Source organism: Mercenaria mercenaria, chromosome 10, assembly GCF_021730395.1.
Source record: "Mercenaria mercenaria strain notata chromosome 10, MADL_Memer_1, whole genome shotgun sequence".
Classification (NCBI taxonomy): Eukaryota; Metazoa; Mollusca; class Bivalvia; order Venerida; family Veneridae; genus Mercenaria; species Mercenaria mercenaria.
The window spans coordinates 52918044-52937712 of NC_069370.1; the positions used below are offsets into that span (position 1 = coordinate 52918044).

Here is a 19669-nt window from a genome sequence, read left to right on the forward strand (position 1 = left end):
AACATATAGTATTACTCCTCCATAGTTGTCGACACGATCTTTTCTCTCCGGATTGCAAAGGAATTAAGAAGTAAATCAGAAGTTGGGATATGAAGACCGAGCCATGTCTCTGTAAAACACAGAATGTCAAAGTCCTTTAAATCGGAGTAAAGATAGTCCAATTTTGAAGCTAGACTATGAACGTTGTAGTGTACAAAGGAGAGATGCTTAGATAAATCGATGTATTCGGAATCAGAATTTACAGATGATGACGTAGAATCAGGCCCAGGATTTTCATGGACGTCTCCGGACAGCAAGATAACATAATATAAGAACCAGAGTTGAATCAGTATAAAAAATACTACAGTTAAAACGATGAGATAGAGTGAAAAAACAACACTGATTCGGTGTATTCTGCTAGCCGGATGTGAACGACGTTGTGAAGGAATATATATATTTTTAAACGTAAAGTCGTTTTCATTAAGTGCACTGTTAATTCCAACAGGGACAATAAAGTCACAGAGCGATATGAATATCATTAACTGTATGAGAAAAAATCTAAATTTGAAGGGGATGCGAATAACTCTCATGTTGGTCTTGGACAGATTATAATCTACGTTACTGCATTTAGAAGTAGCAAGAATTCAAGCGTTACCAACATGAGAGAGAAATGTTTCATCGGTGCTTTTAATAAGTGTCAAAGTCCGATAACATATAAAAATGATGTGTGTGTTCATCCGAAGGAGAAAGAAAAAAGAAGAAAATGATAACAGGAATCTGAAGAACATTCGTGAAAGGTCTGTTTCGGAAGGAAAACAAAATTATGTGCATCAGATAGGTACAAAAATGTAAATGTGCGAATGGATAATGATAACCATGTACACCGTACACCAAGTGATTTGTAACAGTAAGGTGTATAAGTGAAAATTTTATCACAAATTGATAGCCCTTTAAAAAAAATAAATGTATATATATCTAAACTTACACTACTCAAGGTATGATTTCTTAAAATTTTAGAATAAAAGTGGCAGTGTATTCACGAATTGTTAAATTCTACATATACAATGGGGCTCGTTGAACTTATGTTCTATTTTCACAGGTATTGTGTAAAACTATATGAGGTATTAATTAATAAAGGAAATGATTAACATCTCAGCCGTTATAGGTACAAAATAGAAAACAACATACAAGTAATAATTCAACTTATGATAACAATGTGAAAGAATTAAGCCAAAATAATGACAGTTCTACATCATGTCAAATATAATTCAAGAATAAACAGGCGGCTACTGATAATATTCCTGATTTGTTATGCGCAAAGAACTTGCGACAGATAAACATATATATCGCCAAAAATACCTGTTATGTTTAAAAAGATTGTGACAATGCTTGCAGTTTAAAGGTCCAATACTAAGGAAAGTGAACATTTTAATTTCTTTTAAAAAGCACAGAAACTATTTCATTTTATTGGAAAATGAAAGTTGGTATGTAGAAATTTGAAATAAATCGCAGTATATGTACAATTATTTTTCTATGAAGTATGAAGAAAGTTAAAAAGACCTGGGGGGTCATTCTGTCGATTCATTGAAATTTCAACATAATACACATACATTTCTTTGAGTTCCAAAGACCTTATGTAAATTATGACCTGCCAATCTTCATTATTTAGTGTCTTGCAGAAGTCTATGCACTGGCTATGAAAAAATTGCCAACTCACTTTCCCTTAGTAATGGACCTTTAAGGAAGGTTACCAGTATTTTACTCCATAAACCTACTATAAATTGTTAAACCATAGTCTCTCGAACATTTTAGATACCGCGTATACCTTACATATTAGATTTATTTTAGATTCGCGTATACCTTGCATATAGCGGTTTAATACAGTCGCAGAGCATAATGATTGTAAAATGTATTGACAAATGTAATAATCAAAAAAAGTTTCAACTATAGACTATACAGCAAATTTGGTGTAGAAGCTACCTATTTAAAAAAAAAGAAAAAAAGAAAACAATCAGGGTTTGCGACATCTTCTAAAATACATATTAATATTAAAAAAGAAAATGTTTCTCCACAGCTGCAAGCTGTACTAAATTTGAAGGAAAAATGCATGTACATTTTTAACACACATAGTAATTTGGATTACTGACTTTACTGAAATACATGTACTTTTCAAATGCTCAAGACGTCAAGATATAGATATTCAACAGGTGCAGTTATTCAACAAGATACATGTGTCCGTGCGTAGTACATAGACTATAGTAAACGGTACTACAATCACGTTCAGACCTAACTGTTTGTAAACTATGTTAAAAAATTTTACCGCAAAAAATAAAAATATAGCGATAACAGAATTATTTTGGATCCGCGTACACCTTTCATAAAGTGGTTTAATACTTTCGCAGAGCATAATGCTTATCATACAAAGGTTTGCAACATATACCTATAAAACAAGTTTAACATAGAAGCTACCTGCAACAAATGTATTTTACAAATGCAGTAATAAAAAAATGTTTGAATTATAGACAATACAGCAAATTTGATGTAGAAACTGCCTATTTCAAACCTCAAGCAGTGTTTACGACATCTCCCAAAAAATGTTACTATATGTATATATTCACGACTATATATGATCACTGGCGTGTGAAAATAACGTGGGAATTATGAATATTTCAGATGATGTTATACTATCAAAGTTTTCATAAGTTCAAGATAAATCATACTTCTCATCAAATTGCCATATCCTATTAAATATCCTGCACAAAATTTATCCTCCGAAACGTCTAAAATCACTGCATTTTCAAAGTTTTGATATCCCACGTGCTATTTAAGTATGGTATTTTCGCATTTTCGCCCTACTCAACGCAAAAGCGAAAACACGGAAACACGATGGGAGATCAAGGGCGAAAACGCGGTTTTAAGCCTTATCGCATCGTGTTTTCTCTTTATCACATTATGTTTTCGCATCAATGCATCGTGTTTTCGCAATTTCGCCCAAGGACGACAGCGCGAAACCACGATGGCTCTAATGGAACACCGTAGTATTGGAATAAGGTCAGTAATTCGGTTGAAAATGTGCTTCCGTGGTGTAGTTGAAAGAAGTCGATAGTAAATAGATCCTAATTTTCCCATTTTTTGCGCAAATTCGTATAGAACGAGTGCTTTAAACACACTTTTCACTACTAGAATACATCCTGCATGAAATGAGACGGTTTTCATGTTCATACACTGATCCCATAAGGCAAGTTTTGCAGATCGAAACCGGAAGTAGGTGTTTATTGTGAGGACAAGAGCAAATATGCGCCATTTTTAGGGTAGCAGACAATAAATGACTGGCATTTCATTAGGAACTATTCAACCTACTATTTTCTTTTCATGTTTTCGTTAATTTATGATAGAACTTTCATGAAAAAATCGGTGTAGGAAAAGGTGATGTTCTATAAAGACACGTAAAGACGACACGTAAAGACGACCTGAAGTTGTCATTTTTATATGAAACAAAGAAGGATTTGACTGAATGACTGACCTTCAACCTGTTGGCTGATTAGACAAATTAGTTTGAGAATCTTGAAAGGAATATATCACCATGTCTAATTATTACATGACCTGGTGCTAATATCATGTGGGTACCGTTATATTATCTCCAAGAGCCTGATGATATCACTCTCAGTTTTATATATTCATTTAGACTGTGCAGTAGCCGGATTCATTACGTATTTATTTCTTAAAAAACATAACTTGGAGGAAATTACTTCTAATATTTATATATCTTCTATGACACAATACAGAAACCGTATTATCTATTACTTTTATACGGTATGCAAACTTTACGAGAACCATAGGAATATCAATCCTTAAACTCACGTAAGAGACTTTGATTAGATTTACCCGTGTGGTAACCTCAAACTGGGCACGGACCCTTGTGAGGCATTCCGAACCAACCACACCCCACTTTCCCGCCTTTACATCATGATATTAAATTTTACGCCGTAGACATATTGCGTAAATTATAATTCAATGACATTCACATTTACTTGTGTGAAGACTTCCTGAATTCATATAAATCATCAGATTTATTTTCCTATCGTTTCATTAAATTTAGGATTACTAGTATATGAAATTGTGGTTGATTATATTTCTTTTTATACAGACATGTTGTTAAATTTGGTCAATGGCATTCAAAATTTACTTGCATGAAGTTCCAATAAATTCATTTAAACAGTCAGATTTATTGTCCTAAAATTTCATTAAATTTGGGATTACATATGCCATACTGGTAAATTTTGTAAAATACTTACAAGAAGAACCACTAAATTGAATTCTAATATACTTGTCTCTGTTAATACGCTTAAATGACGTCACGTTAACGTGCGTTGACGTCAAAGTTTTTGTTGCGACCAAGAAAGAGCGCATCTATATCCTCGAGTGTCCATCGTTCGTTACCTTAAGCATTTACACACGCATAAAAATAATTATCGAACTTTAAGATAAACTAAGCACTTACCAGTAGTTAATAGCCTTTAATCCATTGATTTATCAAGTTTTAGCTGCAAACCATTAAAAATAAATTGTCCCCATTCCGCTAAAAACAACACACTGCAGAAAATATCTGTCACATTTTTGCCCCAAGGTCGTTACCCCACCACTTCCTGTGACGTAACACCACAAGAAAGGGAAATTATCGGTCGCATTGCCTTCATTTATTTGTAAACAAAAGCAGATGAACTCTCAAATTCATTTTGAGGATAAAGTTTCTATAAAAATGGGATTTAATTAGAAAAAGCTGCTGGCAGAAAGGTAAAATATTACTTTTTTACATTTTCTTAGAATATAGTGAAAAATAACCTGTTTTTTGCACATTTTGATGCTGTTGTGAGAAGGAACACTTATGGTGAACATGTCTCACTTGACTGAGCAGGTAATCGATACAAGGGTATCATCAAAGGCATCCGAATTCCAGTAGGGCGCCGCCATTTTTTACTCATGCATATTCATTACAAATAGCCTCCTTGCTATGTGTTTTTACGCATCTCTAAGTCAATCTTTAGTGAAATACAACTACGTAATAACAGACCTACAAAAAGCAATAATATAGTTTAAACGATCTAACTCCTAAATCTTACATGTCATAATGTAGAATCGAGATTGACTAAATGAATATTCATCATCTAAAAATAGACTCCCGCCCAAAACTATCGTCTACTATTATTCTTCTCGGCTGCATTCTTTTTAGCTCACCTGAGCAATGCGATAGAGGCTGTATTTTTCAACTGATCTTCATGAAATTTGGTCAAACTGATAACCTTGATGAAATCTAGTCGAATTTGAAAATGGGTCATCTGAGGTCAAACACTAGGTCACTAGGTCAAATCAAAGAAAAACCTTGTGTATGCGATAGAGGCTGTATTTTTCAATTGATCTTCATGAATTTTGGTCAGAATGATTATCTTGATGAAATCTAGGTCGAGTTTGAAAATAAATTATCTGGGATTAGAAACTAGGTCACTAGGTTAAATCAAAGAAAAACCTTGTGTATGCGATAGAGGCTGTATTTTTCAATTAATCTTCATGAATTTTAGTCAGAATGATTGCCTTGATGAAATCTCGGTCAAGTTTGAATATGGGTTGTCCGGGGTCAAAAAGTAGGTCACTAGGATAAATCAAAGGAAAAGCTTGTATATGCAATAGAGGCTATATTTTCCAATTGATCTTCCTGAAATTAAGTCAGAATGATTGCCTTGATGAAATCTAGGTCAAGTTTGAATATGGGTTGTCCGGGGTCAAAAAATAGGGCACTAGGTCAAATCAAAGAAAAACCTTGTGTATGCGATAGAGGGTGTATTTTTCAATTGATCTTCATGAAATTTGGTCAGAATGATTGCCTTGATAAAATCTTAAATTGTGGGTCATCTTGGATCAAAAAGTAGGTTACTAGGTCAAATCAAAGAAAACCCTTTTGTATGCAATGAGGCTGTATTTTTCAACTGAGGTTGATGTAATTTGCTCAAAATGATTGCCTTGATGAAATCTAGGTCAAGTTTGAATATGGGTCATCTGGGGTCGAAAATTAGGTCAGTTGGTCAAATCAAATAAAAACCTTGTGTATGCGATAGAGGCTAAATTTTTTCAACTGATCTTCATGAAATTTTGTCAGAATGGTTGCCTTGATGAACTCTGGTCAAGTTCGAATATGGGTAGTCTGGGGTCAAAAACTAGGTCAAATCAAAGAAAAACCTTGTGTATGCGATAGAGGCTGTATTTTTGAATTGATCTTCATGTAATTTGGTCAGAATGATAGCCTTGATGAAATCTAGGTCAAGTTCGAATATGGGTCATCTGGGGTCAAAAACTAGGTCACTAGGTCAAATCAAAGAAAATACTTATTTATACTCAAGATTTTTGCTCCAATTTTAACGATAATTGGTCCGAATATTTTTTTCCATGAAATCACTAGGTCAAACATGTTTACACTGTTATGGTGTGTTATGGTGTGTTTCTCAGGTGAGCGACCTAGGGCCATTTTGGCCCTCTTGTTATGATTTAATTTTATACCAATTTTATTATTTTGACATTCTAAGTATTACCATCAAAACATACTGTACTAAATAAGTAATTCGAGATTTTTCGCTTGTCTTTGAATGCTAATGCACGATATGTACCGTCACCGGATTACAGCATTTGGTTTAAACTTTATTTCCAGCAAGTTTGACATACATGGTATACAACAATAAATACATGAAATTAATGGATCGGAAAACAAGTTATTTAAAACTTATATAAATTCCTCTCCATATATGAAATAACTACAAATCATCAAATACCATATTGTCAGGAATCATGGCTAGTGATAACTAATTTTATATGACAAATAAGAATTATATAACATGGTTGTAATGCTATCTGTTTCTACTGAATTTTGTAAAATAAAAAGGAGTGTTGCTTGAATCAAGTATATACTCACGGTACCGGGGTGCAAATCGACAGAGCAGGGCCGAATTAGGTAGTAAACCTTTTTGTTGCGAGAATGTAACGCTGAACATCAACGATTAGAGATTTATTCTGCTCGAAAGAAAGCCTATCGTTGCCATTGAGAAGATTGTTTACTGACAATGGACATGGAGTATTTAAGAAAAACCTTTCACGAATTGTTTGATATTTACGACAACGAAGCAGGTAGTGATCGACAGTCTCAGTGTTTCCACAGGTGCAAAGAGCGGATTCAGTTAAAGATCTTCTTTGGATGTCATAATTCAGAGAACTGCACCCAAGACGCAATCGAGTATGTAGAATTTGTCCCTTTCTAGAGCAACAGTTAAACAGAGGAGAAGATTTAGATAAGTTTTTGTTTAGTGCTGATTTGAAAGCTGTTAGGGTAGCTGCTTCTTTTGTCGTTTGTGGTAATGCATTCTAGTCACGGATTGTTTTGGGCAGAAATGAAGAATTGTAAGACTGTGTCCTGGCGTTTACACTTCTTATGTTTCTTAGATTGTAGCCTTCATCGTTAATTTGATCACGACCTGGAATGAGATCAGACATGTAAGATGGAGATTGTGAGCAGAAATACTGGTTAAGAAGTTCTACTTTTCCCTGGTCTGTGGACGCTTCCATGTTGCCTTCGTATAAGGTTGGGATAGTTTTGGATGTTTGTTTGTGTGTAAGTTGTTTTGCTGTTTTGAACCATGATTTGGCTGAAATATTGGATGAGTTAACTTTTTCAATTAATTTATTTTGATAATCTAGTTTTGCTTTGTGTATCTGATTAGTGACCTCGTTACGTACTTGCCTAAATGTAGCCCATGATTCAACTGTATTAGACTTTTTTGCCCTTTTATGTATCTTATTGCGTTTTCTAATGAGTTTACGTAATTTAGTGTTTAGCCATGGGATGTTATTTGGTCGGATGGTTACTACTTTATTTGGTATAGATTCTGATGCAGCTGATAAGATACTCTCTGTAATGTCTTGAGTAACCTTTTCGAGATCATTACTGTCCATCAGAGTCTCCCAGTTTGTTGCTTGAAGTTTTGCTCTGTAGTCATCATAGTTACCTCTGTCGTACAGCCAAATCTTGCGCTTAAATGAAATATGTTTAGGTTTGTCTAATTACAGCATTTCAATTGTATAATGCATTTTTTTCACTTTATTGAGCAATAAAATATTTCGAACTTTGTGATTTTATGCCTATTGATTAATTGTTTTGTAAGATTCAAGCTGTGAACTTTTTGTACGCACTTTTTGCAAATCCATTAGTTTGTTGTTACCTACTTATATAAAAGCCATTTTTCTCCTGGCTTAATCATTCTTGAGCTGTAAGTATCCATTATGCAATGCAATTACTGGCATTTGGCAGAACTTTTCTGACATTGTATTGCTTATTAGAAAGAGGCAAACGTACGACCAAATTCTGATCTGTGCTACTAGGACAGCTGTCGACAATGGTTCCCGAAATTTTGATAGAGTGATGGTCTTTATTATTTTTGTTTCGGCTGATAATATTTAGATAGAATAGCGCATCTAAAGGTGTTTGATTATTATTTAAAGTTAAATAAATGTTAAATTTGTGTGAAATAACTTTAAATATTCCTAGAAAGATAAGAATGCACGTAAACTAGTAAAACACATAGTTCATAATTGTTTTATTAAAGATCCCTTCAAAAGATATTTAATATGCGTTAGAAGGAACCTTTTGGTAAGCTAAATCTTGTTTCATTTGACATTTACTACTACGGTTATAAAATATTTCCCCACGGTTGGTCACGCGCACCTGTAAAATCTCGCGAGACTACATGTCGAATGAAAGGCAGTGACGAATGATGGACACTGTACTATTTCAGATTAACGGCACATTAGAACCGAAATAACAATATTTATACACTCGGGCGGTAATACGTCGTACAAATCATTTCGCACGACGTATAACCGCCCATCGTACATAAATAGTGTTAAAACACTCTTTTGCTGTAAATTATTTTTTAAATAAATCATAAGACTTATTTTCCTAAAATTACAATAGAATAAAAAAATTCATAACATTTGAGAGCAACTTAAATGCAAAGGAAATTTAGGAATTTCATGAAAAATTAAACACCAAGTAAACTGAAAGTAAATTTTGAAATTTAACTGCATTCAAAATCTACATGTAATTTAAATTACATTTAATTTTGTATTAAATCCCAAAATGCATGCGATGGTTATTATATTTTCTTTAGCAGAATTGCCGTGACGCCTCCGAATCCATTGCTATAAATTTATGCAGACATAAAATTATTATAAAGTTTTCCATAGACGCAAGAGGGTCAGGAAGACCCCATCCCTGCCATCTTTTAGCCAATATCTTTTAACTGAGCATAGATGGGAAGTATTAAAGGCCGGAAGGCATAGAACATGTTGTGTTACAATTTCAGGATGTTAAAAAAACACGTTTTTTTTTTACATCAATGCTCTTAATATTACAAGAACCCACATCTGTGAGGGGCAATTGATTCAAAGTGAGCTGCCTTAACTCGGCCACGACTAGACTCGATGACGTTGACACAGGGTTGTTATCATGATTCCTGGTAATAACAACATCAGATTTATGTAGACTGTAAGACCGTGTACATACTGATGTATGAGCATCGGTAGAGAATGCGATCAATTGCCTAGCATTACGACTACGCATTCTTATTAAATATCAAGATGACAGTTCAGGTTTCTTGCAATGACACACTGTCCTCATTTGTCAAAGTATTGCATACCTGGCCATGCAGAAGCACAGTTCCTTCTTTATAACATAATAGTCTTGTATCATTGCTTCTTCCATTATGTTTAGTGTCATTAAGTCTGTGCAAGAGTTATTGTCCGCTATCTTTTTTTAGGAGACTGATTTAGTTCAAGAGTCATAACTCTTGTATACAGGTTTGATATTGTTGATTATTGAACTTGTTGTAGAAATACTGATAATACGCATTTTGTCAGAGTTTGAATAAGTTCAAGTCAAAGAACACCATAGTAATTTTTAACTATAAAAACGTTTAATAAGTTTAGAACAATATCCGCATTTTATAAGGCTTTTAGTGAGTCGTTTTTAAAATTATCTACTGATTCAAAGATATAAATTGTTGATTAATAAAATTTATATAACTATATGTGTGACAGATGGTGTAATTCGTGTAAAGACTGGAAGAGGGAGTTGACGAAATTCAGCAAATCTCCAAACAAGATTGATTGGAAAAATCAGGAATCGTCGAAATGGCCAATATCGTACGAACACATTGCAAGCGTTTTTACGAGCACACCAGAAGACGGAGGACTCGTTAATCTTCGAGATATCTCAAACGCATGTAAGATATGGAAAAACTGCAGCGTATTTAACATTCAGCCATTTGCACGAATAAACGCGAAAAATAGCAGAAACAATTACTTTGCACATAATCCTAAGCTACGTGTTACTAGTGATCAAAAGACAGATGCATTTGATGCACTGAACGATCTTCTAAAGCAGGGAGATGTACAACATTACATTAATAAACAAGAATGTTTAAACGAATTAGAAAAGATTAAAAATGGTAAAAATGATCTCCCAAATGAAATCGCATCAATCAGTGAAAATATTAAAAAGATTAGTAATGACGAAGATAAAATAGTTAAAATTCTAACAGAACTAACTGAAAGCGGTACAGAAGAGAGGAAAGTACTAAAGAGAATACAATATCTGGTTATTGCGCTGCATGAAAGGCAACGACGCGAACACGCGTTTGTCACAGCTCGCCTCGATTTTATAATGAATATCCTACTAAGTATCCTTTTGTCTGCCGCATTTTGCATCGTCGTCGTGAGTTTGCTGGTATATATCTCACCAAGTTATCCGCAAGGCGAAGAACAGAGGCCGAATGTCATCCCGACCAGCATTGGCAGCAAATATTCTGGTGAGTATGTATCATTGACTAAATACTCTCATTTCAGTTCTTAGCACCTGTGTTAATCAAAGTAATGGAACGGCTGGTGGGACGGGGTTTGTAGATGTCGTCTGTTTTATGGCAATGATAGCGTACCATAACAGTACACGTTTACAATTTCTGTGAAGTAGATGATTACTGAATTTACAGTTTGTCTACGAACAGGTAAAAAGCCACACTTACAAGAACAGAACCCAATTTTATTAACTCAAGAAATGAAAAAAAAAATCATTTTGAAATGTTGAGACAAATAAAATAAAACCTGTTTCAAAATGATAAATTATGAATAGCGCAAAACTCTCTGCACTTTTATCTTTCTGAAAAGTTATATAGTTGTAAAGTTATGGTTCGAGCAAAATTTTAAAACCGCCAAGTACAAAAAGGAAGTACTAACCCTAACCCTAACCTTCGAGGAGCATAAAACTATTTACCGATAGTTTATTTATTATTTAACGACATGGTTTATTTCAAAAAAGCTAGATAGAATGTCGCGTATAAAGTGAAGATGCAAGCTCAAACCTCGCAATACATGTATGAACAATCTTAGGCCAGCCGATGTAAATTATAACTATATTTATAATTCATTTTTACAGATAATTCTTATAACTTACATTAAGGGCATTTTGATACCTGCGCATCATTTCTCGAGCTACAGGAAGAGATCGTGTAGTCGAATTTTACATTAACCACAAAGTGATCTGAACGAACAATCTAGCTTTCAGTAACATTTTTAGAATTTTTGTCCCAATTATTACACGACATTTAAAGAACCTTAAAGTGGTGATAATCAGCATTGTGAAACAATATTGACACAAGAACTTTAATTCTGTCTCTTCTTTATAGTAGGTAAATAGAGGATATTTGTTTGTTTTGAGTGAATATGGAATATATCTCACTGAGAAGTGAGAAAATTTCAAATATTTTCACGAGCGCGTAGCGCGAGTGAAAATGTGAACATTTTCTCACTTCGAGGTGAGATATATTCCATATTCACGAAAAACAAACAAATTTTCTTTTTATTTTATGCTCAATTACGTTGAGATGTGCATTTTGCAATTATTTTAATCTCAGCGCGGGAAACAGACGCGCGTAAACAGTCATGACGTCAGACGTGCTGTGACGTTATAAAGACGCATACAACATAAAGTTCCATTTTATTTTATTTTTTGCTGCATAACGTTATGAAATTCTCTTTAAGTAAAATAATTTGAATCGAGAAAATACTATAAAGAACAAAGCGCGACTACAATTTTCATCCTGTTTTAAGCAAATAATTTAAAATTCATACACAATGTAATGAGGGGCGGAGCTATATCTCTCACAGTGTGAAAATATAGATTTTTCATATTTTCACAGTGTGAGTGATGAGATAATAGGGTTATTATAACAGTAGCTCGATCTGGGATGCAGTATTCGGCTCGAGTGGATTTTGCAAGATCGGATCTCACGAGGCGCGCAAGCGCCGAGTGTGATCCGACCTTGCAAAATCCACGAGAGCCGAATACAAAGTCCCAGATCTAGCTAGTGTTATAATAACCCTTTTATTATATACCTTTACCTTTTTGTTTGTTGTTTTGTTCTTGAACGAAATCTTCAATGTTTATCGATATTAAATGGAACTTAGTGAAATTTTTTGTGTGCGCTTTTTATAGTAATGTGTCGGGTCATGCATATTAATGAAAATAGTCCGGCAGCATACAATACGGAAGGTATAATACGGAATTTAAAAGGTACAATACGGAATTTTTGTCTGACTGTTCATATTTAATTGTGAAATACAAGCCGATTTTTTACAGAATTTATATAGGTATATAATAAATGAAAATATTTAACTGATAGAATACAGTATTTCATCAGTTAGCATAAAATAAACCGCATTATTTTTTTCAAATGAATGTCAAGATTGTTTTAATATAAAAACGCATTTATAGATTAAAATATCAAAAAGCTGTGGTCAGCACTTTTTCGGGGAGATAACATCAGGTCCCAATTTCACGACAAAATCTTTAGTAATTACTTAGTTAAGTATGTTATTTTGAAATCGTGCTATTGCTTATGTTAGTAAGTTATTGTCATTTAATGTTGGTTTTTATATAACGAGGAGGTATTCATAACTAAATTATACTACGGTTAGTAGTATTTGTCAGCAGTACTTATTTCAGTCACGCAAATGAGACATTTCTATTCAAGCAAAATATAAAGAACTCTAGTATTTACTTAAGTATATATCTAATTTCTATACCACGTTTTCTCTAAAAATCAGATTTGCTGTGTTTTGATCTATGAAATGGTCATATATGGTTCAGATATAGATGAAAAAGTCAACATTGAAGACGCATAAAGGGCAAAAACAAGCATTTGAATTAACAGACTTAGCTAAGCAATAACTTAAGTTTTTTCTTGATATTGGGCCAGGACCGCTGACGTTCCCCTTTATTATCATGGAACTAATGCATGGAATTCATTTTCATGGAAACACCAGAAACATAATTTAAGGAAATATAGAAATGCCTATGTTCAAAATTTCCATGAAAATTCGCCAAACACTTTACTGAAATAAATAAAATCCCGTGTACTTCATCACTGATATTGTATCGTCAGTCTTCGAATATGAGGAAATAGTTCATTGTTGGCGTACATTAGCGTAACTGACGTTTTTAATTATACTTATATATACCCCTTAGTTTAAGTTTTAACCATAAATATGTTATAAAGAATTTATATAATGCAACATTTGAGTAAATTGTTTTCGGAGCCCCTGAAACAGCCATATTAAAGCGCTTTTCGATAGTTGTTTATTACCAATTAACAGCTTTTTGCAAGTTTATTGCTTATCAACACCTTTTTTATTAGGGGATTAGGGACGATCAGGTCTTTTTATTACACAGATAATAATCTTCTCGGTGACTGCGTAAGAGCATTTTGAAAATTGTAACATGTTTAATGAACGAGACTTAAATACACAATAAATATATTGTTTCATTTTCAAGTACAAATGTTGTTAGATACATAAGATAATGGGACAGTGATTGAGTATTTACTTGTATTTGATTAACAGTATTTTTTCCTGAATACAGGTTAATTGTTCGATATTAAAGTATAGATATATAGAACACGTGTTAAAAGTTCGCCTAAAAGTGAAAATATAGTATAGAAGTTTTGTGACAACATCGCGAAAAATTGTCGTTTATTAATTTATTAGTTTATTCAAAGAAGTATAAAATACATTTTTATTTTTTTTTTATAGCTCTTTGGTTTATTGTCTCCCCTGAAAATTATTATGTACTTTCTCTGCTCCATATTATATAATGCTTTCATTTGCTGTAGGCATTGTATTTATGCAATAAATCGAAATTGAATTGAACTGAATGTATGCACAGCTAATCTCAAGAAGGTATAGCACGCGCTAAAAGATATGAAAAATCTGTAATCCCCTGTTCATATAGTAAAAATATTCGTGATAGTTATTATGAATAACCTTTACACTACATTAGTGTCACTTTATCCTAAATCTTTTCTAAAAGACTTTTTTCTATGGTGTGCTTGTTTTATTCTTAGGTTTTCCACTTTTTATTTTAAAAATCTGACATTTATTAAATCAGTCAGTCAGTCCCTTTTGAGAAACTTGAGAAGTCATAATTCGCACATACTTTATTACACAATGACTGGCTCGGGGGCAAATAGGTCACACTTCCAATTAACAGGCTCTGGTGTCATAAAAAGATACCTTTTACATTGTCAAGTATGTTTGCTAGTTTGTTTTTCTGTTCATTTTTCATCAGTGTGTGACAATATGTTTTTCAAATGTTCATTACATAGCAAAATTAATTTTAACAAGTTAAATATGATTAATAATAATAATAGAAATATTTTTTTCCCTGCTTTCTATTTTTTAAGATAACAGTAGTTTCATGTACATGTATGTTATGCTCGATTTTGTGTATTTATATTTGTTTTTATGTCTCAGTTTCTTTAATGTAGAATATAAAGAAGATAATATAGTGTTGATCATATTTTCATATACTATGCCAAAGAAGTATAAAACATTTTTTTATAGCTCTTTGACTATGCAAAATAAAAGAATAAATAACGTAGTGTCTTCTTTTTTCCGTTCCGTATTTTTACATTATTGAAAAACAGAATTAAACCAAGTTGATGACTATATTTGCTGTTGTTGTTTTACCGGTACTTAAAATTGGTGTAAAATAAATCACCCTTCCCACTACGTTTTTACAGGAGATCTCTAATCTATAATCCTTGTTTTTTTATGATCGGCAACTCCCGTGATACGATAAGCGGAGATAGTCGAACCATAACGATCTAAAAAATATCCGATAGTGATCGATATTTAGCTAGACGGTCGAAGGGAGACAACAAGGTATAGCGTTGATCTCAATAAACAAGGAAAGATAATAGAATCGATTTTTGCCCAATTCTTCAGTATGACCGCTTTGACGTTACAGGGATTACTTGGGGTGTTTGGGCTACAGTTTTCATAAATCATATCGTTCCGATATTTAAAAGAAATATTTGATATAGATGTCGAATGATGCTTATTCAATCAAATTATTTATCAGACAGTGAATTACATTGCAATGTTCGGATACAATTTTAATGCGTATACGTTATTTAGTTTTCAAACATAACGCCGACGTTACATTAATTTCACGGTTGTGACATTTCGGCTAGATTTTGCAATTTTCATGTGATAAATTTAATTTATATTCAACGTTAGACTTATGCATATCAATTTGCAGACAATTGTATGTACTTTCAGACTGTAGTGGCAGATTTGTAAACAAATACATATTTCTGTACATATTTCGGCACGTAACAACTTCGTAATTTTATTTTTTTGCATTTTTTGACACGTGTGACATCGCGGCTAGATTAAAGTATACATATATTAAACGCCATTATCCAAGTTAAAACAGGACAACAACTTACTAATTCAAAAGTAGAATTTATGTACTTTTTGTCAAAATAAATATTATAGAAAGCATACGATAGTTAAAGAAACTACAGAAGTTTTAATAAATCCGGTCGAGGAAAGACATAAAATCTTACGTTTTCAGTTGGAACTGTCTTTCGCTTCCGATTTGTTACAGAAAGTATTGAAAAGCAAATGATTGAAATGACGTTAAATATAGTTGATATCACGTCACCGAGTCTTCTTATTTGACGGAAAAAAATAATTTTATGAATTAACTAAGCCGTTAAATAATGCGCATTGGTAAATTTTGTTACATCTTACATGACGTTTTTGTGTTCTTTTCTATTATACTATGTCGAATTAAATTTTTACTAATTATTTAACGCAGATGCGATCACATTTACTAAGAGGGCGATTGTTTTGCCTTTCTTGTGATATAAGCATATAAACAATCGTATTTCTAAAACGAATTTCACTAAACATTTAAGTGTTAGAAACTTACAAATTCCCGATGTTCGCCAACAACGTACGCAACGTCAGAATTATTTATGAATTTCTTGTAATTTTCAATATGCTTATTTTGGGGATATGCTGATGATTAAAAATAAATCATTTTTATGTCCACTTTCATTCTGTCGAAAATTACAGTAACAACATAGAACATAAAAGATCTATCCGAGATTTTGCTATATATCGTGCATGTGTATTTTCACTTTATGAAAAGTTTGTCGTATACCTTTTTTCTAATTCATTGCCAAAACACGTAGAAGGAGCTCAACAATTACACCATTCTGGATGTACACGTTTCAAAAAAATAAACAGTGCAACTAATATATATAAACATATTTTGTATATTTTACATACTTCTTCTTTTGTTAGACAAAGGTCTATATTTTTCTCTAGACCTCTCTGAACAAAAGAATTCTTGTGAAGAGGTCTAGCTGTTCTGACCCAGACCTGAGCACGCGAAAAAGTGGCGAAATAGCATCAATTAAATACATAAATATGTTTCAATAACATGATTTTTATGGTGATTTTATCATGATTACCTTATAAAATAGTCAGTGGTAAATAAACGGATTTTCAAGAAAAGCGTGCATCATGTTATTAACATTTCTTGTAGAAACAAATCCTAATTTCCACACAAAACAGTAAAGGATGAGAGCAAAAAAAATATGTATGTGAAAATCAAAATGATATCAAAATTAAAATTAAACGGCTCTACCACTGAGGCAGACAAAAAAGTTTTACAATTCGCCATATTCCACTCAAAACATTATATTCAATTGAATAAATTTGAGCAATTGAATTTTAAGCAACACAGAATTTAACAAGCAAATTCAATTAATTGGTATCCCCGCAAAATCGGTTTGTGGTGAGGAATGTCAAGGAAATATATCCGGCAAATAGTTAAGGTATAGGTCCATGTTTCGGAGAAAAAAGTTCGAACGTTTTACTTGAAAATTTAACAGCATATAAAACATTTATATTATTCTACAAAACCGTGGCAATTTACTGATATATGTATTGAATTCCGGAAAGGGACTGCATGAAGGGGCAACACTTCTGGACAGTTCAGCGCCTTTAAAAACTCACCATTTTTTAAAAAGCTGTTACACGTCTTCGTTTTGATGCATTTGCAACATCGTGCGAGTGTTTAAACTTTAAATAACTAGCTAAAACATCGTTTTTGACAATTGTTTACATTTATTTCTTTACAAATGGCATTCTTATTTAAAGGGGGACAACTCATTAAGAATATTTTAATTATCCAACTCTGTGGGACAGAACAGTAAAACATGTATTGGACAGATAAGTTGTGTGTCAAGATGCTGTTCATTCGTTAAAAAATCTGTTGTTTTGTGATATACTGCTAAACCTTAAGAATGTTACTAAGAAGCAAAGGATTTCTTTAGTCAAGATCAATTTAACACAGAAAACGAATTTTTAAGTGTGCATAATAAATGTATGTTAAGTTGATTCTGACTAATGAAATTATTTTGAACGGAATTATAATTACTTAGATTTAGAATGATATATTCACTGGTTGATGCGATTTCCATAGGGAGATGATTAAAATTGTGTTTCCAATACATGTGCTCATTAGATAAATCCTCAATATTTATGTGAAAATAAGGGATGTGTTTTGTATGATTGCAACACTGTGAGTTGCTCTAATTAGTGACAAATGACTGAAACAATAGGAATTCATACGTGATTTGGATAGACAAAACGGCAGCGAGGTAACAATATATTCTTATATTGTTTTTTTTCACGAGTTGTAAGCTACAATATAAAATAATGTGCGTGTAATTAGCAAGAGCAGCCAGAGTTCAGCCAGAGTAGCCAGAGAAGTCAGAACTCTGGTTACTCAGGCTAGCCAGAGTTCAACCAGAGTAGCCAGAACCGTCTGGTTACTCTGGCTGGCCAGAGTAGCCAGAATTCAACCAGAGTAGGCAGAGTTTCTAGATTTTTAGCATGTTCTGGCTACTCTGGTCAGCAAGAGTAGCCAGAGTAACCAGGTCCCGTGTTCGCAAAACATTTTCAGTCTTATAGTAAAGGCCATTTATGGCCAAAATGACAAGTAAAGGAAAAAACTCGCAAAGAATTGATTGTTTTGTGTAAGTATTATTCAAGATGTAAAAAGTGTAGAAAAGTATCATGATGCAAAATGTGTATTTTTGGGGTAAAATGTTAAAAATATATATAAAACTGCGGATTTCTGGAATCAACCCTTAACAACAGAGTTATGCATCTAAAGAGGTCCAAATTTGGCACAACATTAGATTACTATATTGTGCAAAATATTTCTAGTTCTGGATACTGGCTGAACTCTGGCTACTCTGGCTAAACTCTTGCTACTCTGGCTGGCCAGAGTAACCAGAGTTCTGACTTCTCTGGCTACTCTGGGTAGGTTAATGAAATGTTTACCTGTATAGGATCATATTGGAAATAAATTAATTATGTCTCCCCCAGGAGACATATTGTTTTTGCCCTGTCCGTCCGTCCGTCCGTCCTTCCGTCCGTCCGTCCGTCCGTACGTCACACTTCATTTCCGAGCAATAACTGGAGAACCATTTGACCTAGAACCTTCAAACTTCATAAGGTTGTAGGACTGCTGGAGTAGACGACCCCTATTGTTTTTGGGGTCACTCCGTCAAAGGTCAAGGTCACAGGGGCCTGAACATTGAAAACCATTTCCGATCAATAACTAGAGAACCACTTGACCCAGAATGTTGAAACTTAATAGGATGATTGGTCATGAAGAGTAGATGACCCCTATTGATTTTGGGGTCACTCCGTCAAAGGTCAAGGTCACAGGGGCCTGAACATTGAAAACCATTTCCGATCAATAACTAGAGAACCACTTGACCCAGAATGTTGAAACTTCAAACGATGATTGGTCATGAAGAGTAGATGACCCCTATGGATTTTGGGGTCACTCCGTCAAAGGTCAAGGTCACAGGGGCCTGAACATTGAAAACCATTTCCGATCAATAACTAGAGAACCACTTGACCCAGAATATTAAAACTTCATAGAATGATTGTACATGCAAAGTAGATGACCCCTATCGATTTTGGGGTCACTCCATTAAAGGTCAAGGTCACAGGGGCCTGAACATTGAAAACCATTTCCGGTCAGTAACTTGAGAACCACTTGACCCAGAATGTTGAAACTTAATAGGATGATTGGTCATGCAGAGTAGATGACTCCTAACGATTTTGGGTTCACTCTGTGAAAGGTCAAGGTCACAGGGGCCTGAACATTGAAAACCATTTCCGGTCAGTAACTTGAGAACCACTTGACCCAGAATGATGAAAC

General features: G+C 33.5%; 1 protein-coding gene across 1 annotated transcript in view; it reads left to right on the forward strand.

The window, feature by feature from the left end:
- The window catches only part of LOC123561553 (uncharacterized), a 52342-nt gene that overhangs the window by 12522 nt on the left and 20151 nt on the right, over positions 1-19669 (forward strand). Inside the window, exon 2 of the mRNA XM_053553095.1 lies at positions 10114-10883. Coding sequence (XP_053409070.1) covers positions 10114-10883 — 770 coding nt within the window. The remainder of the gene's footprint in view (positions 1-10113; positions 10884-19669) is intronic.